Below are 23,725 nucleotides of genomic sequence, written 5' to 3' on the forward strand. Positions count from 1 at the left end.
TTCTCTTACAGTTTTTCCTTCTCTGAATAACAAAATTGTTGAGTAAGTGACAGGCACACACAAAAGAGGAAGGAGACTTGCTAGCTTTCACAATGAATCCTTTGTTGAGCAAGTGTATACACCATGGCTGGCTGGGGTGGCTGAGCGGTTCTAGGCACTACAGTCTGGAACCGCACGACTGCTACGGTTGCGGGTTCAAATCCTGCCTCGGGCATGGATGTGTGTGGTGTCCTTAGGTTAGTTAGGTTTAACTAGTTCTAAGTTCTAGGAGACTGATGACCTCAGAAGTTAAGTCCCATAGTGCTCAGAGCCATTTTGTAAACACACACACACAATCACACACACTTGTGCCCCAACATTGTGTGCCAAAGGATTTATTCCAAAAGCTAGCAAGTTTTCTTTTCCTTTTGTATGTGCCTGTCTGCAGCTCAACACTTTTGCTATTTAGTGACTGTTCTCCTTTACTCCTAAATTATTTACTTCGTACTACACTTTTCGTACCCATTTATTTTTCCTTCTCTTCATTTTCATACTATCAGATTCCGGTTGCTCATTACAATTAAATTATAGTTTCCCATAACTACCTTTTCTTATTATGTCATATGTTATGTCAGTGTCTTCTTCATCTGTGGAGGCACTAGGAATGTAAATTTGTTCTACTATGTTGGCCTTATATCTGTCTTGTTTACGACAATGCATTCACTGTGCTGTTCATAGTAGTTTACTCCCATTCCTGTTTTCTTGTTAATTATTAGAGCTATACTTTTGTTACCCATATTTGACTTTGTGTTGATAATTCTTCAGTTAACTTTACAGTGACAAAGAGACAAAGTCTGTTAAAAAAATTATGCAACATTCATAATTTTGTGCCAGTTGTGTGTTGGAGCGAAATGCAGTTGGGATCCCTGCACATGCCTGTGTTTAATGTGTAACTGCCAAAAGTTTGATTGTTGTGTATCTGTTAGTTATTGTTCAGTGTTGTATTGAGTAGAATGTTGTGTCACACAGTTTGTGAATTTGGAGATAGCAGGGTTAGAGAAGCAATGCGTCTGCATTTAGTTTTGCATTCAGCTTACGAAAACCTTTACAGAGAGAAAGCATATGGTGATGATTGCGTAAGCCGCACTTGGTGTTACGAATGGTTCACAGGGTTTAAAAATGCCAGGATGGAAGTTAAAGATAACCCTCATTCAGGATGCCCTTCAACGTCTACCAATGATGCTCATGTTGGAAATGTCAACGAAATTGTTCACGCCAATCGAAGACTGACTGTCCAAGAGATTGCAGAAAAATGTTACATTTCAGTTGGATTATGTCATGAAATCCTGAGAGAGCATCTTTGAATGCATCAATACCACCAAGTTCGTCCTGTGGCTCATGAGTCAAGACTAGAAAGACCTTTGCCTCACAATCTGTGAAAAGCTTTTGGATCATGCAAATGAGAACGAGATGTCCTTAAGAGAATCATAACTGGTGATGAGGTGTGGGTTGGTGGTTATAATGCTGAAACCATGGTTCAATCTTCTCAATGGGCCAGGAAAGGTTCTCCAAGACCAAGAAAAGCTCATCAGGTCAGGAGAAATGTGAAAGTCATGCTGATAGTTTTCTTTGATTTTGAAGGATTATTTTATCATGAATTTGTGCCACAGGGACAAACTGTAATTCGATCATACTGTCAACATGTGCTGTGATGCCTGTGAGAAAACGTAAGAGAAACTATTGATTACTGATCACATAATATAATTTTGTTCATTATATGTGTCTATATATGGCTGTTTTGGAGCAAATAACTACTGTAGTTGGTAAAGGTCCCAGACTGATGAAAAATACTCAAGAATTGGTCAAATGAGTGCCTTTTAATAATGTTACTGACTGCAATGAATTCTTACGGGAAGGAATTTTAAGAAAATCTGTATTAAAATCACCAACAACCACTGTGCCTTTGGTCTACTGTGCTGTTAAATACGTTAATAGAGAGTGCAGGTGATTTATGAACACATTAAAATTTCCTGTAGGTGTTCAGAATATGCTCACTATTCTAAAGGATGATGTCACATGATGTTCAGAGATGCATATTATGTCAACTGAGTTTCATGACTCTTAACACATTGATGCAAAAAGTAGTTCATAAATTTTATTCCCCAGCCCTAAAATATTCTGACACAGATATGATAGTTGACATTGTGAGCCTTTTAAAAATATAATGTGATGGAAAACAGTCTCTTGTTATTGCTGAAAATTGTCAGTAAGGAGGTGTTTGCACAGATATGGTATGCTTGAATAATGCTGCTTGGTTACTTCATCTACATTTACATTTTCATCTACATCTATATCAATACTCTGCAAGCCGCATGACAGTTTGTGGTGATGGGTATTTTGGGTGATACTAACTGATCCCCCCTTCCCTGTTCCACTTGTGAATGGCACATGGGATGAATGGTTGTTGGTAAGCCTGTTTATTAGTGCTAACTTCTTGAATTTTCTCTTCCCGATCATTTCGTGAGATGTATGTGACATGAGGGCTCTTGCAAAACTTCAGTAGTAAACCTCTTCATGCTGCACAACACTTCTCATGCAGCATCTGCCAGTGGAGTTTGTTGAGCACCTCCATAATGCGCTTGCACCAACTACATGATCCTGTGATGCAATATGCCAGTCTTCACTGGATCTTCTCTTTCTCTTCTATTAGTGACATCTGGTAAAGGTCCCAGATTGATGGACAATACTCAAGAATTGGTCAAGTGAGTGCCTCGTAAGCTACTTCTTTTGTGGATAGTTTACATTTCCGTAAAATTTTTCCTGTGAATCTCAGTCTGGCATCTGCTGCTTTTACAACTACTGTATTTGTTTCATGTGATCATTCCACTTAAAGTTGCTGTCGATAGTTACTCCTAGATATTTTGTGGCAGATACTGTTTCCAGCAATTTGTCATCAGTAGTGTAGTTGTGCAGTAGTAGATTTATTTACTTTCAGGGTTAACTACTAGAGCCTGCACAATTTATCAGTCCTATGTAGGTCAATCTGTAAATTGATACTGTCTTCTGGAATTGCTACTTTCTTATGGACAACCACACCACTTACAAATAGTCGTAAAGAGCTTCTGATGCTTTCTACTAGATCATTTACATACATTGTAAACAGGTATGGTCGTACCACACTGTGGGGTACTCCAGAAATTACTTTTACATCTGTCAATTTTGTTCTGGAAGAGTGACTTGTTGAGTTCTATCAGCAGGGAAGTCTTCAGTCCAGTCACAAATCTGGCCAATACTCGGTACATTCATATTTTTTTCACTAAACGACAATGTGGGGAAAGCATTAAATGCCTTCCTAAAGTCAAGGAACATGGCATTAACCTGAACACTGTCTATGGTGTTGTGGATCTCATGGAGGACCAGAGCAACATGACTTTCGCAAGATGTCTGTGTGCAGAATCCATCTCAATTTTTACTCCCCACAGCAACCTAAAAAGTCATCACTGGTGAAATCTTTGACACATTTATCCTAAATACACTATTGTTTGTCAGGAACAGTACTAGGTTTAAAAAAACTGCTGCCCTTGTTCTCTGGTGAATTTGTTACTATCTCATCCTGCTACAGCTGATCTACACCACTGGCATGAAACTACATAGCAACAAAATTTTATTTCTCCGTACTGCCTTTCTTGCATTCGTATTTTTACAAATCTTACTAAAAGTTTGTTTTACCCTCTCTACCTTTCTACACCTACATCTGCTTGAGGTTCATCCATTTTTAACTGTAGTTATCGGTCAAAGTAATCTTTTCACATTCGACACAAAGCTGGCTGTTCCTTCTGTCACTTGTCACTACTTCTTACCTCTCTGTAGCCTTGTCTCTTCTTAACCTGTCCAGATCCTTCCAGCCTAATATCTTATAAAATTCAGTCTAAAGGACAGCAGTCTTACATACCTGTTTTTCATCTTTGCATCTTTACTGCAAATTCTTCAAAATCACTGAAGAGTTTCATTTTACCTCAGTGAAAAAAACTACATAATCCATCACACCATACCCCATAACTAACAATTCCACTGAAACCAGGCACTTTTCAGTCTTAATTAGGCTTACTGTATGCCTGGACAGTCCTGATTTTTTAGTGCTGTCTGGGGTAATATCTGTGGTTATAAAAATATCAGTGGTTTGAAAATCTTATAACTGACAAGGATTTTTTTTTTAAATTTTGTATCTATATATTTCACATCAGGTTTTTAGTCATTCTTTTACTGCCTTGCCTATGTCAGCTAACATTGGAGCAGGTGCTGACATTGATGGGGACACGTGGCTACCACTTTGACCACAACTTTTCACTTACTGTTAATCATTTGGTAACATAACAGGAATAGTCTTTGCAGTGTTTTTGTGTGTGAAGTAACCCCTCTACATTATTTTGATCTTTCTATCTGTATTCGTTTTCTGTCCCATCATTTAGCAATGGGCAAAAGAAAGCAAGTGGTTAATATTAACCTCCAACAGAAATGCTGATTTTTCACTGTGATGTTATTCAGTCTCTATATTGAGCAAGCAGTAAAGGAAACAAAAGAAAAATATGGAGTTGGAATTAAAATCCATGGAGAAGAAATAAAAACTTTGAGGTTCACCGATGACATTGTAATTCTGTCGGAGGCAGCAAAGGACCTGGAAGAGCAGCTGAACGGAATGGACCATGTCTTAAAAGGAGGGTATAAAATGAACATCAACAAAAGCAAAGCGAGAATAATGGAATGTAGTCGAATTAAATCTGGTGATGCTGTGGGAATTAGATTAGGAAATGAGACGCTTAAAGTAGTAAATGAGTTTTGCTATTTGGGGAGCAAAATAATTGATGATGGTCAAAGTAGAGAGGATATAAAATGTAGACTGGCAATGGCAAGGAAAGTGTTTCTGAAGAAGAGAAATTTGTTAACATAGAGTATAGATTTAAGTGTCAGGAAGTCGTTTCTGAAAGTATTTGTATGGAGTGTATCCATGTATGGAAGTGAAATGTGCATGACAAATAGTTTAGACAAGAAGAGAATAGAACCTTTCGAAATGTGGTGCTACAGAAGAATGCTGAAGATTAGATGGGTAGATCACATAACTAATGAGGAGGTATTGAATATAATTGGAGAGAAGAGAAATTTGTGGCACAACTTGACCAGAAGAAGGGATCGGTTGGTAGGGCATATTCTGAGGCATCAAGGGATCACCAATTTAGTATTGGAGGGCAGCATGGAGAGTAAAAATCGTAGAGAGAGACCAAGAGATGAATACACTAAACAGATTCAGAAGGATGTAGGTTGCAGTAGGTACTGGGAGATGAAGAACCTTGCACAGGATAGAGTAGCATGGAGAGCTGCATCAAACCAGTCTCTGGACTGAAGACCACAACAATATTGACAGTAGCAGTGAATTTGTGTATTGCTCACTATGTACTGGAGAACTGTCTGTTGCACATAAAGGAAGGGTGATATTAGACTTTTACATAAAGGAAAAGGTGATATTAGACCACACAAAAATATCTAAACATAGGAGTTTTATTACTGCTACTGCTTCACCAAACATAAGATGTTTTTTAAAGTAAAAAATGTGAATAAAACTGATTTGGTTGTGCTGCTAAAGAGGCTACATTTTAATACCACATCACTAGACATGAAATGAGTTTCAAAACATCAGACTGCAGATCTAAACTGGTTAAAAAGCTATATGACCCAAAATTTTTGTCTGAGTCAATTATTGTAAATGTTATTTTACAATCTATATTTCATAATGTGTTCCAGTCTTTGGAAAATAATTATGTTACAGGAATGATGAATAGTTGAAACAGAAGTGAAGTAAGACCTGTTCTGGTCGTTAGGCAAACTCAAACAATGGAAAGTCCAGATTGTAATATCAACTATATTATGAAAAGGATAGATTGCTACTCACCGTAAAGATGACATGCTGAGTTTCAGGCAGCCACAATGAAAAGACTGTTGCACATTGAGTTCTCACCTAAAGACTTCATCAGAAAGGAAAACACACATACATTCACACGAGCAGCCATACCTCATACACTTATGACCACTATCTCCATCCGCAGCAGCATGAAGATTTTGAAGCCTGCATGATAGTAGGGTGTTGTTTGTAAGTTTAGAGCCTGGGGCGTATAAAAACTGTGGTCTTGCATCTGAACTTTTACAGGTAGTGCTCATATCAATTGAGCTATCCTAGGTGTAACTTGCAACCTACAGTTAGGGATCCAGTTCTGCCTGTAACACTCTGTTACTTTCCAAACTTAATAGATGCTGTCTGGAATTCTGTGATGGACATGTTCCAGGAAGGAAGCATTTTATGGAGAACTGGTTCATCCAAAATGCTGTGAAGCTTTTGTGAAGTTTGGAAAGTAGCAGAGAGCTACTAACAGGACTGAAGCTGTGAAGGCTGATTATGAGCTGTACCTGCAATGCGCAGTTGGTAAAAGCACTGCTGACAAAAGGCAATGTTCTGGGTTTGATTACCAGTCTGGCACACAGCTTTGATCTGCCAGGAACTTTCAGATATGCACTTTTACATACATAGTAGTCACAGCAGCCAATGGAACTCTCTAAAAAATATTAGCTGAACTCTGTGTTGCAAAACATCTGAACAGTTCTGTTACAGTGCATGACTGTATATTGTATACCAAGTGCAGCATGATATGAAAGGTCATTTCACTGTACAGATCTATTGTGATCATTCATGCATTCACATGCCTGAGAAGGCCAAGTCATAGTTCTAATAGTTAGATGTATTTGAGAGGAGTTGCATCTTGAACTTACATTTCTCTTTCAGTCATTAAAATACATTGCAAAATATAAGTTTTATACAGGAGTCATCAGTGCAATAATGCACCCTGTATTGAGCTTCACTGTTGCAAGGTGTAGCCACTATAGTGACTCATCAATGATCTCAGCAGAGTAGGCAGATATTGGAACAAAGTCCTATCAGTATATTGTGCACAGCTGCAGATTGGTAGTTAACTGTGGAATACACTTCTATCTAGGTGGGAATGACCAGAGGATCAGTTTGAGAAGCATCCTGTCCTGTTACCAAAGACAAGAACAGAATGAACTATCCACTCCTTATCACACTTTTCCTTTACTATGTTCCAAGTAGAAATGAGTCATCTTCACACAGTTCCCATATCATGAAACAATGTACAAGCCATAGACTTCATCCCTTGGCCTGTAGTATTACCTATACTTTTTCCCCAGGAGACAATGTGTAGGATGAAATTTGACATATGCTACAGAATAAAAAGCCATTGCACTATATTTTGGAACTCTGTGCTATAACTCAAGGCACTTGACTTATCATATGATGTCATCAAATGTCACTATGACCTACTGACACATTGCTTCATATGCTGTTACCAAATTTAAACTAGTAACAAAACCTACCGATGTTATGAATCCTATCTTCATCAGTGCAAAATTTAATTCCTTTTGGAAGTGCCCTTCCAGATTCAGCTATTTTAGCCATTTTGTCCCTAAAAGTATACAGGATGATTCAAAAAGAATACCATAACTCTTAAAATCTGTATTTAATCAAAGAACAAGATGGAAGTGTGGGTAATTAATCAATAGTACTTAAAAAGTCTGTTTCAGTCAAAAACAAGTTAATAAATGTTCAATATGATCCCCTCCAGACACTCAAGTGACATCAACCCAATACTCGAACTCATTCCACGCTCTCTGTAACATCTCTGGTGCAATAGTTTGGATAGCTGCAGTTATTCCTTCTTTTACTTCTTCAGTGTTACCTGGTAGAGGTGGTCAAAACACCATATCTTTAACGTACCCCATAGAAAAAAATCACAGGAGTTGAGGTAAGGGTTTGTTGGATGCCAATGATGGAGTGCTCTGTCACGAGCTGCCAGGCAGCTGATCCAATGCTGTGGGTATCTTTTGTTCAAATAGGCATGGACAGATAAGTGCCAATGGGGTGGTGCCCCATCCTGCTGGAATATGAACTGACGTGCCTCTTCTTTGAGCTGAGCCAACAACCATTCCTGCAACATTTCCAGATATGTCAGTGCCCCATCATCAGATGTTGTGCCGACTGACTTTCGCTGTTGTGTGAAATGTTGCTTCATTACTTCAAAATGAACTGGCATCTGTTTCCATTTGCTCAAGGAAAAACTTGTAGGACTCAATTCTTTTCACCTTATCAGCTTTGGAAAGGGCTTGAACCAACTATAGGTGATCAGGATTCATTACTAACTTTTACCTTAGGAATTTCCAAATGGTCATTGTAGAATTTGCAGGGCCAAAATTTTCTTCATTCGTGTGCGGCTGTCTGGAAACTTTCCCTTTGCACAAACACCTTTCCTTTGTGAATTATTTAAATCAGCATACAATACACCATATATTAGGAGGTTCAACATGATACTTGGTTCGAAAAGCTTTTCGTTGAGCAGTCACCATCTTTGCACTGACAACAGAAATGAAGGGTACATGATGAACAGTGCTCCTAGTGACCAAATGGGCAACCAACTGAAACTTCAAGCATCCTTCAATCGACATAAAAGAGACCAAACCGACATACCAAATATCAAAAATAACAGGGCAGGATATGTCAAATATACAGTGCAGGTCACATTAAGAATACAAGGCTATGGATACAGATAGTGCAACACAATGTACGAGGTAACCTACATAACCATGGTGCTTAAAATCTCCAGTAACAGAGAAGTCAGAATGACTAGTAAACACCATAAAAAATTGCATATACATAGCTGCAGAATTACACATTAGGTACAAAGCTGAGGAACAATGTAGTATGTACAGTTCGTTGAAAGGAAAGTAGAACATAGCTCTGAAAACATTATGCAACATCTCCCAGTTGACATGATACACAACCTTCAAGATGAGGAGACAAGATGTTCTACATATACCTTACACAAACATGACTAAATATGACAGCCTACTACAGTGGAGACCACTGTAGATATTGTAGATAGTTGCCGAGTGTCCCTTTATGTTGATGTTTAGTCTGATCATTGAGGCTACTGTCTAGATGCTGCAACTTACACATCATGATTTCTAACTCTTAAAAAAAATTAAGAATCAGTTCTTTTGATTGTACATACAAGATTTCTAAGCCCTCATTAATGTTACACAAGCTGTTCATATTAGTTACCGAATGCACCACTAGAGCTGACTGAGGATTATGAGTGGCATCACGTTCTCTGAGCCTAGTCTGAAGTATGTGCGATTGTATATCATTAAAGATTCATCCATAACCTTGTATTTTGAAAATTAACTACTCTGTATTTTTGTCATATCTTCTACTAATATGTTTAATTTATAACATGTCAGTTTGGCCTCTTTTATATTTTATACAATGGTTTTATTATTTTCTTTCTTGACAATTTTATTATCCATTTTTATTATTTTTATTTTTTGACATTGCATCATGTATTGTGTGTTGTGATTTTGTTTGCTCTGTATCAGTTGTATCTCAGTTAATGCCATTCAAACAGTAATATGACTTTAGTGCTATTAGTTGTGGGTGACATTTGGGAGACAATATGGGGGTATGACCACGTTGTTAGCAATGATCTCTTTGGTTCTCCCTACTGCCCTTGGTATTAGTTCTGGGGGTGGACGCTTTATGACGTACATGTGTACCAGGGCATCTCATTGCAGTTTACGTGGTCATCTATGGACTTGTTTGGTGGGTATCCTTGACATACGGCAGACATTAATGTGATCTGTCACTTTTGAGGTTCACATATTGGCATTCTATGGCATTTATGCTTTCATTTTACTTTCTTAAGTCAATGCCAGATATTTGATCATTCACAGTTGGTTCACAGGTTACATTAGGCAGGCAATCAGTGCTTATTTGTTGATGCATTCAGAGTTTTTTCAGTGAGGCACCATTTATGTAATGTGTTACTTGTTAACTCAGAGAACCCTTTTGTGCCTCACTGGCATCGGACATCACATGCTACTTAATAAAAATGCTGGATTTTTTTACATGGCTGGTACGATTTCTCATATGCAATCAAGACATGACCTGATGTTCACATTTTTACGGACCTGTTTAATTGATTAATTTTATATAGTATCCCTCTTAGTTTCTTCTTCTTCTTCTTCTTCTCTCTCTCTCTCTCTCTCTCTCTCTCTTTCTTTTTCCACCTGATGATGGGATTTACATCCTGAAACATAGAGTGTGTCTATGATTTGGTCCCAATAAAAGCAGATGTATTCATATGAAAAGCTTCATATCAGTCCAAGTTGCAGAGAATGCAAACATGACAATATTTAAAATCTAGTCCTTATTCATGTTTCATATTAAAACACCCAAAGATAAATAATTTTGTCCTTAATGACAATAATAATAGTCATCATTGCTATTACCATCATTAAGGACAAAATTATTTATCATGTGTGTTTTAATATAGAATGTGAAGGAAGGACTAGATTTTAAATCTCTGTGACTTGGACTGATTTAAATCTTTTTATGATGAATACATCTGCTTCAGTTTTACTAGACAAACCCTTTATTTGAATAAAATCATACACACAATTATTATTATTATTATTATTATAGTAACGGAGATTTTACTAATATTTACAGAATATGATAGAACAGATCACTGATTAACATTTACGTATATCTATAAATGATTATATTAATTGGAAACTGACATCAGTCTCTTTCTGTTTGAGTTCAATTCCTAACAACTTACTAGCTTCACAGTTCCCAAAGAATATTTTTTCTCAGTATTTGGTAAACAGTTGTTAATATTGTGCTTGTTATGTAGTTTTTGATTTTCTGTAAGTGTAAGAATAATTTTTTACAAAGTTTTTCGCAGTATGGTCAGCTTATGTCAGATCGTTAAATTCTTAATATCAGTGTAGCTGTTTGTAGTGACAACTTACATGTGTCATAACATACTCAGTTCATGTCAGTTCTTCAGAGCAGGAAACAGTTGCAAGAGAATGGAAAGGGGGCTAGCCACTCAGAATCCACATCAATTGGTACCCATCTTATCTGAGGACGAAAAGACTCCTCTGACTTTTTTGGTGTGTGTCAACACTCACAAGTTTGAAATATCCTTCCTTTAATGTGAAGCATCAAGCAGCCTGTAGTTTTTCATTACTTCATTTCAAACTGCATGTGCCTGTCCACACCCCAGGAATCTTATTATTCATAGTGTGGCATATTTGCAGTAGATGCTAATGGAATATTTTTCTGTTACAGTGTTTGCCAGATACCTATTTCGATGGAAAATATTTTCAAGATTTGTGGAAGAAGATGTCCTTTGGGTTTGATATAAAATCACTCATCAATAACCGGGTAATGTTTAGTTTTTTATTTTGGGTTTTAATTATTTGAAATGGTACATGTTTTAATTAACTCAATACCATATTTCCATCCTTATCAATCTTTCCTGTTTCTTTGTTGCAGGATGATTACAAAGCACAGTACTTGCAAGTCAAAGAGTTTCTCACAAAGCAAAACACAAGTCTTGAAATGTCTACTTTCTAAAAAAAAGAAATGTGTATATTACTGTAATTGGGAGAAACATAAGGAAGATGTTCTTGAATACAAATAAGAAGTGAAACATGCAGTGGATGTAATTTATGTTATGTACCAGAATCTTAGCATATGTATTGGGCTGTTACATGTTGCATAAATGCTCTATGGGGCAGCACTACCATTTAGTTGAACTGTACTAACACTATTTGTGTTGACCACAGAATTTTCATGGTTTTTATTACACCCTACTCAGATAACACACTGTGGTCAGGGCAAATAGTGTTGTTATAGTACTGGGCTGTGTTAGCAATAGATTTGTTGACTTTTATTGAATCATTTACATTTTAATTCATCTATTCAGTTTTGTAAAGTGATTTATATTTTTGTATTTATTTTGCTAACTTTTATATCTGTCACCTGATCTAAGTGTTTTAAGGACCAGACTTCAAATTCAGTATTTGGAGGTTCAGACGTCAGTGAATCCTTTTTCTGACACTTATCACATTTCAGGCAATGCATTTTTATATGTGAAAAATATTAATGTCCACCTCACATTCTCCTTCTACCAGATATTATTTTACCTGACGTCTGTTACATGTAGTGAAATCCATTGTCAATGACTAATTTCTTCAACCAGCCTTTTTACACTTTCTTCAAAAATATGTGCATGTAGAATATATTTTCAGTATGTTTCATCATGTTTCACACTTGCTCCAAAACTGTGAGTGAAAATACCTATATCATATCTTTTCTCAGGAAGAAACTGTTTTCAGCAGTACAATTTCAATCATGTGTTTTCCAAATCTAGAATGGGCCAGTGTATATTTAACCTATATGTGATCAACTTTTGAAATATAATTTGATATTAATATTTGACCTGTTGCGTTACATAGAATATTGTGTGGATTATGTATCATGTTTTAGACATAGGTAGACCAATAGACTTCAGGCCCATAATGGAATATGGTAGCTTTAAAATATGAAACTTGTTAACATTTGTGTTATGTTAACTATTATTTAACTGCAACAATGTACCTTATTTTGGACAAATCAGTACCTTATAATGATGTAACTAATTGTGTTAGAAGGCTTAATTTTTTTCTCACCCTTGCATCAGTACTAGCCATGTAGCAACACTTTCTGTGTTAAATAAAATCTTACAACACACTTGAAATTTTAAAAATAATGGTACTCTGACATCTTATTGGAGAAAAAAACTTCTTAAAAATTGCAGATATTATAATTTAATGGTTATTTTAAGACTTCCTACCTCTCGAAACTGTAAAAAAAATGTTGCAGCATTGCTTTCTGCAACAAATCATAAACGCCCAGATCGCATAATAATTGAAGGGTCATTCCGTGTCACACTGCCAAATTTCAGAACATTTTCCTGCTTAACCATCAAAGATTTGGATGAAATTTGATGTAGATATTCATATAAGTCTCTGATGAACATTTAACAGTAATCAAAGCAATACTGGCTAAGGTATAGTCACATGTTTCACTCCATGCATGACTTTGAGCAGGGTGACCATGAATTTCTGGTGAATTTTAATTTGGCCAAGTTGTACAACTGTAAACGTTAATAATGAAAAGAATTTTACAAGCCATATTCAGCCAGAAAATTGTAGACAAAATATCCCAAAAACATCGGCACTTGAAGAAATTTAAAATGTGTATCGTAAAATTCTTTTCATTATTATTCTAAAATGAACACTTACAGTTGTACAAGCTGGTCGAATTCATTCCATCCAACAAATTATTGCCTGAGATATAACAGCTCAAAGTCGATAGAAGTTCACACTCGCTCTGCTCAAAGTCGCGCATGGAGTTAAGCAAGTGACTATGTCCTGTCCAGTATTGCTTTGATGAATGTTAAACTTTACCAATGTATATCAGGGATATGTGAGAATGTTCACATATTTTTTTTTCAAAATCAGTGATGGTCAAGCTAAGTTAGTTGACATGGAATGTCCCCAGATGAAACTACATCATTCCAGAGACATTTCAAGTCTTAAACATCTAATATAGCCATTGCTTCAGTCAGCATATATGCATAGTAGATTTTTAGGACTTGAAAAGTTCTCTGGAACCGTACAGTTTCATTTGATTGAAGCACCTATGTCTGAGTTTAGGCAGGATCCTCTGTTTTATTCAATGCTGAGGATGGAGAGCCTCTACAATGCTGCTTGACTGTGGGAAGAGTACCAGCAGGGCTGAGGTATGAGTAGGACTTTGGCTTCAGGAGGGAGGTAGTCTGTGCAGTTGTGCAAAGCCACTGTGCCAGGGTGACAGTGATTTGCACATCTGACTAGAGAACAGAAGACCCTAGTCAAATGTGCACAAGTAAGTGGATGGCCATTAACTGACAAGGGTTCCCTGCCAAAGGCAGTAGTTAGTTAATATGATTTTTATGTGATCTGGGCTAAAAGTAATGACTACAAGCATTAGTGCAGAACATAGGTACAGTAGATAACACCTTTTACATGGTCACTTAAACAGTGATTCTTCATGGCTTAGTAAGTGTCATTATTCATCATTTTCTATAGTGTGTGGTAAAAGAAATGGCAAATTTTGGTGTTTTATAAATGTCAGTCCATGACTAATCTTACCAATTACAGTATTATGTCTAGGATCTGAATAACAGATCCTTGAAAAGCTTTAACTTGTATTAGATCATATCATATTCATGGACAGATTATGGTTGTGTATTTAAAACAATTAATTGCAATGCAAATTTATGTGCCAATTGGAAACAAGTAATTAAGACAGCCATGCATGAAATTGTTGTATCAAATATCTATATTTTAATGTTTATTAAAATACATCATATACCTTGTATGTATGTAGTAATTGATGTTTTGATGTTGTATTGTGCCAGCACAAGTAGTATGACTAAATCAAGTAAATGTTAGTGTCTTGATGTTATTTTATGGATATATTTATTTCTTACATGTAGGTGTAGATATAGATGTAGACTGCTGAATATTATTTAAATTCACTCTCAGTCAAGCCTGAAGTATTCTTGTGCAACACTGTTTGTCACTCTATACTTTAATGTTCAGATTATGTTGGTAAAGGTAACAGCGATTTACCATGGGACCACTTTACATTTATATATGAGCCTACTAATAAAAATGATGAGATCACAGTTATAATACTGTAGTAAAGTAATTGTTTTGAAGTTATCAGTAAACTACATGGGTCCTGTATGAACAAGTTTATATTCTGAAAACGAACTCATAAATTTATAGCAAGAACCAGTTTAAGATCAAGGCAACACATATAGTAAAGTGGCACATGAACCTACACCAAAATCACAGAAGGAAATAATTGTTACATTAGTTATCTGCTCCAGTTATTTGATATATGTCCCACTGTTCAGTTTGTGTACAGATCTGCACTACCTGCTCTACGCATTCAACACCAGACTGCATTCCTGCTCCATGTTAGTTAGCTCTTAACATTTATATGGTATGATTTATTAAAAAATAAGTTGTTTCTTAATAGGAATGAACACTGAAAGTCATGTCTGGTGTATAAAATTAGTTGGTGTTTGCATCTCTGTTACTTTTATGATATTAGTTGTGATAACAAGAAGAAATTGTGCATCCATTGTTTGATCCTTACTGGGTGGAATGTCTGTTTTATCTTTGACTTTATCTGCAAAGTGTGCATTTTATATGAATATGTAACATTTGAATATGTCTAATAATATAACACGCAGAGCAAAAATTTGTCCATAGCAAAATTTTGATATTTTTTGAGTCTTTTCAACTTAAAATCAGAAAAAAATGCTTCCTACAATTTACTCCTTTTATGTTGCTATGCTTCATGTGTGTGAAATGGAATTTCAATGACACACAGTAGTTATTAATGCTCTGTTGTTGTTATGTAGTCTTACAATTTTTGTTTTACAAGGTATGTCATTTTGTAAAAATGAGTTGTGTTAACACAGTTATTCTGTACCTACAAATGAAGGCAGCAGCATGATATAAGGAGTTAGGATAGTAATTCTGGAAGCCCTGTGGATCTTACTTTTACATTCCCACTTATATACTCCTACTTCTGTGTACCTGAGTGTGAGGAACAAATTTTCATGTAACATCTGATTCTATAAATTCTGTCCTGCAGAGCTGATCTAACTTGTCAGACTGTTTAATGTATTTTGCATTTACAGTTTACTGTAAAAATATTTTGTGTATGTCTAGTCTAGTATAACAGAAAGAAACTTACTGTAAACATATTTTGTGTATGTCTAGTCTAGTATAACAGAAACAAACATACTGTAAACATATTTTGTGTATGTCTAGTCTAGTATAATAGAAAGAAACTCATTGTCATTTGCTTCAGCAATGTTGATTGGTGTCCTGTGTAGGTGCGCTCTATAATTAATGTGTACATTGCTTTAATGATTTTCTAAAATGTATTTTACATTTTTTTGTTCATCCTGTAGTCTAGATCAACAGTTAAAAGATAACTTTTGTGTTAGAAAATGTAGCTCAGTGTTTTCTGTTTTGTTAACATGTGAGAACAATTGACATCAGCTATGAATCCAAAAATATGGAAAGCTGTAATGAATGTCATATATTTAATTAAAGTCAGTGGATGTTTAAACAGCATATTGGAACTATACTGATGATCCAAAACATTATCTTTGTGTATGTGTAGCCTAGTATAGCAGAAAGAAACTCACTGTCATTTGCTTCAGCAATGTTGATTGGTGTTCTGTGTTGGTGTGCTCTATGGCTAATGTGTCCAATACTTTAATGATTTCCAAAATGTATTTTACATTGTCTTTGTTCATCCTCTAGTGTAGATCAACAATGAAAAGATAAATAAATTTTGTTTTAGAAAATGTAGCTCAGTGTTTTGTGTAATTTTAACACGTGAGAACAATTTCCAGCTTCTATGAATTCAAAAAAATGGAAAGTTGTAATTAATGTCATATAATTAATAAAATCAGTGGATGTTTAAACAGCATATTGGAACTATACTGATGATCCAAAACGGTATTACCAGCTGCTTAGCAGAGAGTCTGTTCATCTCTTGAATGCAATATAGTAGTGATTCAGCATCACCTGGATTTGACAAGTCTGTGGTAGATTTCTTTATGTATATGTCACCAGATACACATGTCACATGCCACACAATTCCTGGTGGTTTGTGGGTGTGGTGCTAGCAGCTGTTCAGGTGAATTTGGTGGCCAAGATACGAACATGTGTTCACTATTACTCTCTTCAAAAAATTGTAGCATGATTCTGACCTTGTGACATGGACAGTTATCCAGACGGGAATGCCATGAAGTCATCGAGCATGAAGGGGTGCAGGTGATCTCCAGTAATATTCATGTATTCCACAGCTATCTTGGTGGCTTTGATTACTGCCATTAGTCCCATGGAAGCCCTAGTTAATATCCTCCATAGCATAATATTGCCCCTACCAGCCTGTGATTTGTCTGGTGAGGCAACACATTTCCAATTTAGTCCATGGTCCAGTCTTGATGGCCCTGTGCCCACAGCAATCATAATTGACAATGTTGTTGGGTCAACATGGAAATGTGGGTGTTCTCTGCAGTGTACCGAACCGTGTGCTACAAAACACTTCTAGCTGCAACAGCATTGTGATCTGTCATCAGATCTGCCACAGATCACTGCCTATCCTGCTTTACAGAGAAGGTGAGCCTCAATCTTCTACAGTCTATGATGAGGTGTTGATGTCCAACACCTTGTCACCTACTTGTGGTTTCACCACCCTCTAATCACTTCTCATAGATGCTCAAGACAGCATGGGAACAGATGAGCAGCTTCATCATTTGCACAATGTTCATTCCAGGTGTCAGACCATTCCTATCTGCCCAAACTCAAAGTTTCTAAGGTCAGTGGATTTGCTCATTTGCAATTGTATCATAGCTAAAATGTTTCCCCATTTTTCTCTGCTCAACTTACATACTTCCTTTACAGTGTCATATACTCGTAATGCCACCAGGCAGCGTTCAGTTGTATGGTGGGCAGTGGTCATAATCTTCTGGCTTATCAGTATGTTGTTCTTTGTGGATGTCACTGAGAAAAGAAAAGATGTATTATGCATATATCGGCAAACATGCGCGCGTGTGCCCCCCAGACACACAACTTTGCTTCATGAATCCATTAAACCAGATACAGAATAAAGCACATTACAATTGCACCATCTGATAGATCTGTAGAATTTTTACCTCATAGGGTAAGTAGACATCTACTTTGACTGAATCAAATACTGTTTTGAATAACCTACTTTTATTTCACAATAACTTAACATATCTATTGCCATACCAAAATAGAGAAGCATGTGTCATGCAGTTATAAAAAAAGAAAGTAATCTTAATGCTATCACTCGCGAATTACATTTCACCTTACGTGACTGGTAGGTTGGTTGCTAAGGTCACTACACGACTACCAATCTATTTGCCAAATTGAGAAAAAAACTAATTATTGCAATAACTGCTCTACTTTTGATCATAGAACAAGAGCCAGACTTGACTTACATCTAAGGAGAAAAATTAAACAAAAATCTCACAACATGATTATCTACCTGGGAATTGAATTGTCAAATGAAAATAAAGAGATAACTAAAACCAACATGTTCTAAAATACAGTTAAGGCATAACTCTCAAATAGTATATACTGTGCAGTTAATTAAAGCAAAGTGAGGATGTTTTCAGAGTATAATGTATGTTATCAGAACATTGTATGACCAAGATATATGATGGAAAATAATAACCTGGTCTCAGCTCCCTGAGTTCATCTCCTGCATTATGGAGAAACACTGATTCAGTCTTTCAGACAGATAAATGGGACTGTACAAAAAATATAATGGAGAGGCTGGGAGACCACCGTGGATCTGAGGTCATCTGAAATTATGTGTGAGTGACTCATGATGATATGTGAACAAATAGTGCAACATTAATCTGAAATTAACTAGACCTGTAAGTAATTATGGGCATGGATGTTTCTTAACTTCCAATTATGTTTAATTTCTGTATTAAGCGCACATGTATAACATCATAGTAAAATGATCTGTGGAAGAACAGTCAACTAACCAACTGGAGTACTTATGTACTCTTACTCCACATGTCGCACTACAGTACCCAGCAGAGTATTCAAGTATTCATGATATTAATATTAACCACTTCAAGGCCTAATGCATTTGTCTAAGGTGTGCATGAGAAAAGGACTGTATGTATGATTGTGGATGCACTCTAATCTCACTTACATTATTCTCGTTATGTGTACATGAAAAACACAAAGATGTCAGCAGATCTATTGCCCAGTCCGCATCAGATCCCAGTTTTCTAAATTTTTTCAACAGAAAATTTTAGACAACATAGTTGTATGGAGATAAGCAGTGATAATTTACTTATAATCAATTATTCAAAATGACAGTCACAATTGTATTATTTATTTTGCCGCCAACCGGTTTCAACCCACAATGGGGTCATCTTCAGGGCAATTTACACCATTTGGTCGCTCGCTGGAGTCGTCACCCTGCCTGTGCATGGTTGGTAACTATCAGTTACCAATCAGGATCATTCCTAGTAAGGCATTGTGGTGTCTGTAACAACCTTCAGGATGAGGATTGGTTTACTTTTTTATGTCAAAATAAAACCAGATGTGTTTTATTTGTTTCAGAAAATAGAGCAGCAAATCTTCTCCTTACTCATGTGTAATGATGATTATGTATGAGTCACTGCAAGTTTGTCAGTAAAATGTATCCCTTTCATATAAGAGGCCACAGACAGTAATTTTTTCCTTGTTACACAGTGAAACATGTATTTCACTGTTGCTAATTTATATGTCCTACTTACCAACTTAAAACTATCAATATTCCTGTTACATTAAATTCATTCATTATCTTCAAACCTTTCCATATCCTTCTAATAGTTTTATCCTGTTAGAAAATAAAACTTGCTTTCATACTAATAAATACAAAGCAAGTTTTATACATAATTCAGTATTATAAATCTGAATGTTTCATTTCTATGCATTTAAAAATAGTGGTAATTTTTTTAACAATCTTGCTCTCCTTTGCATTTTTGAACCCTTTGAAGCATGATAAGATACAAGCATTTGTGATGATTTTTGTATCTGATTGTATCAAAAGCAGCCATAAAACAAACAGACAGCAGTCAGCTAGAGCACTTGTTTGAACCTGACATATTTCCTGTTAAACTGGAAGCACTAGGAATCTCCATGTGAAATAGTGCAAAACCTCTGGCTCTAGAAAATCTGCTCCATGATGAACACCATCTGTAAAGGTAAACGCGATACAAGTAACTGTGAATATGTTGTGTATGATCATATTCTTAGGAAAAATTATCTCTATTCTAGAATATTTTACCACTTCTTTGCTCGTTTAGGGCTATCTTTGCAAGTGTGGTCTTCAGTCTTGAGACTGGTTTGATGCAGCTCTCCATTCACATAGAGAGTGAAAAAACAATTCCATCAATACATATAATTCTGTCAAAATCATGTTGTATCATCATCAACCGTTATGAAAATGTTGATTATTGCTACAAGTTTTGATGGTTCATTTTCATTATCAAGTACAAGAAGCTTTTCAATTAGTTATTATTTAGTATGTTATAGAAGAGGTATTTAAAACAGGAGATAAATTTGGCAGTACTACTACTACTACTACTACTTTTGTGCTTAACTATTCTAGCAGTTACTTTATATGAGGGCTACCCAGAAAGCAACTTGTTGTGTTATAAATAAAATTTTGGATTAATTAAGGAAAATTTATTGGAAAAATCTTAAAACTATATGTTTATGTTACTTTTTCGCATAATCACCATAAATTTTCTTAATGTCTCACAGTACGCTTAAGGATGAATATTCCTTCCAGTCCAGTTGTAGTTGTTCCTTTATTGGTTAGCAGGACATGGCAAGATTTTCTGATTTGTTGAGTGAGGTGGTATGACCCCATACCATTGATCACTGATTTGTCTCTGCTTTAGCATAGGTAACCATGTCTCATCATCTGTCATGAATTTGTTCAGTAGATCTTCATATTCCACACTAGAATGAAAAAGGAAAGTCATGTGAGGCAGTCATCTGTTGAATTTGAGGGTTCTCAGAAAGGAGTTTTGTAAGGCAATAAGCACAGAACTTGTGGTACTCTAACTTTTTACCCGTTATATCATGAATAACACAATAATCAGAAAGTTGTCTGTCAGTGAAAATATCATTACACACCAGTTTTTTCACTTTTGTATCAATTTTCCATGCCAGTCCGTTGCTGACTACGGGTGGAGGGTCATGCCTATAATCTTCATGAAAATTCCACACTGTGCTTTAACAAACCACACCACTGATTCTTAACACATTCACTCATCATATTTGGTTTGTATAAGCACAACTTTTGCAGTGAATGTCAACAGCTCCAAGACATTTTACCACATGAAAACCATATTATGGAATAGATTTAATATTTGCTGGTATTTTCATTTGCAATGCGAATTTTGAATGACAGCTATAGGTGAGTGAGAAGCATGGTGGCTCTTTCAACATCACAGCTCTAAGCACAGTGACCTACTGTGCAATTCAGTGTAGTGACTGTCCTGTTACCCCAACTACATTCCATACTAAATCAAAATGGAGGTTAGTTCCTTATATCTCTTGTACTTGAAGTCATTAGTAATGGAAAGAACACTGTAATGAGGCCACTGGAATTTGGAAATTTTAAACCATCCTTGATTTTTAAGTTGTGTGTTCAGTCTGCCTTCTAGCACTACTGTTAATTGCAAGTTTTAAGATCAACCAATCTGTGATGTTACTGGAGCAATGAATGCAATAGTAATTAACAGAAGAGATAGATTCTGATGACTGTCTATATCAATAACATAGTTAACCATTCCCTTGAAGTAATTTTATGTCCGAACTGTGAAGTTCTGCAAATGTCTGCACTAAATATATACTGGTGTGTAAGACTTAAGGATGAAAGTAACTTTCACTTGACATGTTGCTGCTAAGTAACACAGCTCAATGAAACTTTGACCACACATACTAAGAACTGCTACAGTATAATACAGAAGTTAACTGAAAGATACGTGCAATGAGGCAAACAGATAATACACTTTAAATCAAAGAAAATAATTACACTGAAGTCACCATGATTTATAATGGTCCCCTGGAACTTAAAAAAGGCAGAAAATAGCCCTTAATAGGGTATGTGATCACCATGGACAGCAATGCATGCTCTGCAACATGCCCCATGCTGGCCACAATGCTGGTAAAGAGTTCTTGTGGTAGGGCATTCCATTCTTCCACCAGCACAGTTGACAACTAATATATGGTAATTGGTGCATGTTTTAATGCTAAAATACATTTTCTTAATGCATCCCACATGTGCTTGAGGATATTTAAGTCAGTTGAAGGGGCTGATCAGTCTATTTGATGAATATCCTCTCATTCAAAGAGCTTCTCCTCCTGTGCTTTTTGATGCAGTAGCACACTGTGATCCATAAAAAATGAAGTCAGGGTCAAATGCATCTCTGAAAAGATGTACATGGGGAAGGAGTACCAGTATCATAATAAAAATGACCAGCAACTGGCCCATATTTAAAGATTTCATCAGTATGTCCATACAAAAATATGCCTCCCCAAGACCATAACACCAGCACCATCAAAACAATCATATTTCAGAATGTCCTCAGGTGCATTACATGTTCTTGCCCCTTGCAATATGAGGGTATGTCCAGAATCACTACTTAGACTGAATCTGCTCCCATCCAAAAGAAGCCTGCGACTCCACCTCACGTTGGTCTAGTGCCTATTCTCTTGGCACCATCATGAATCGTGTTACTGATGTATGTGTATGTGTCAACAGAACACAATGTACTGGTTGTTGGTCAAAGAGCCCCCCCCCCCCTCTCCCCCACTCACCACCCCTCACCCCATGCAGTTGTCGTGCCACTGTGGAGGGTGAGATTGTGTGCCTTGCAGTCCTGTTGAATGCAGTTGCAATTGCAACTGCTGTTTGGCATGGGTCTCTTCTTGCCTGTTGCACAATGTAGCAGTCTCTGCTTCTGTAATTGACCACTGTCAATCCACCTCCTCTCCTTTTGACACAAGTGTTTGTCTTTTTGAACACTCCCCATGCTTGTGCAACAATGCTGTGAGCAATATGAAACTCTTGTATTGCACTCATTACACTTTGTTCTTCTTCCACTATCCTGCTTTCCCAATGATTCTTCCCCATGCGAAGTCATCCAGATGTTGTCTTAGTGCCATTTTTCAGTGATGAACACCACCACAGTGCACTGTAATGGCTCACTGATTGACATACACTGTCTTTTCCCATTCTTTCAACTGCCACATGTGCGGCCAGCCACATTTGGCACTACAGTTAAGCTGATCTCACACCATGTGACACCCAGTTCTCTGTGTATGACTGGGAAACCTTCAGAAACATGTTCACATTCATTCATTTCCACCAGTAGTTAATGTATTATGTGGTGTTATGTTCTTTTTCTTACCATTATTATTATTCTTTCTTTCTTTTCTCAGACGTTATGTCTGGTCAAAAATGGAAAGTGACGTGGACCTTGATCAAGCATGACTTCCTTTTAACTGTACGGTATATGTTATATTGCATTTAGGAACTTTCGGGTAATTGAACATGTATCAATAATTACGAATTTCTGTAGTTGTATATATAAGTTTTGATGTAGCTGTATTGCATTGATGTACTGGTGGATATTGTGTGGTATGACTCCTGTAGTTGATAGTATAATTGGTATAATGTCAACTTTATCCTGATGCCACATGTCCTTGACTTCCTCAGCCAGTTGGATGTATTTTTCAATTTTTTCTTTTGTATATTTGTTGTATTGGGTATGGATATTTCGATTAGTTGTGTTAATTTCTTCTTTTTATTGGTGAGTATGATGTCAGGTTTGTTACATGGTGTTGTTTTATCTGTTATAATGGTTCTGTTCCAGTATAATTTGTATTCATCATTCTCCAGTACATTTTGTGGTGCATACTTGTATGTGGGAACGTGTTGTTTTATAAGTTTATGTTGTAAGGCAAGCTGGTGATGTATTATTTTTGCTACATTGTCATGTCTTCTGGGGTATTCTGTATTTGCTAGTATTGTACACCCACTTGTGATGTGATCTACTGTTTCTATTTGTTGTTTGCAAAGTCTGCATTTATCTGTTGTGGTATTGGGATC

General features: G+C 36.3%; 1 protein-coding gene across 2 annotated transcripts in view; it reads left to right on the plus strand.

The window, feature by feature from the left end:
• LOC126184610 (constitutive coactivator of peroxisome proliferator-activated receptor gamma-like) overlaps positions 1-13,455 on the plus strand; it is a 521,164-nt gene extending 507,709 nt beyond the window's left edge. For both annotated transcript variants that reach the window (XM_049927063.1, XM_049927064.1), the window contains 2 exons: positions 11,231-11,326; positions 11,438-13,455. In XM_049927063.1, coding sequence (XP_049783020.1) covers positions 11,231-11,326; positions 11,438-11,518 — 177 coding nt within the window. In that variant the 3' untranslated portion in view covers positions 11,519-13,455. The remainder of the gene's footprint in view (positions 1-11,230; positions 11,327-11,437) is intronic.
• The last annotated feature ends 10,270 nt before the right edge of the window (positions 13,456-23,725 follow it).

The sequence above is a fragment of the Schistocerca cancellata genome, chromosome 4 (assembly GCF_023864275.1).
Source record: "Schistocerca cancellata isolate TAMUIC-IGC-003103 chromosome 4, iqSchCanc2.1, whole genome shotgun sequence".
NCBI classification, from domain to species: domain Eukaryota; kingdom Metazoa; phylum Arthropoda; class Insecta; order Orthoptera; family Acrididae; genus Schistocerca; species Schistocerca cancellata.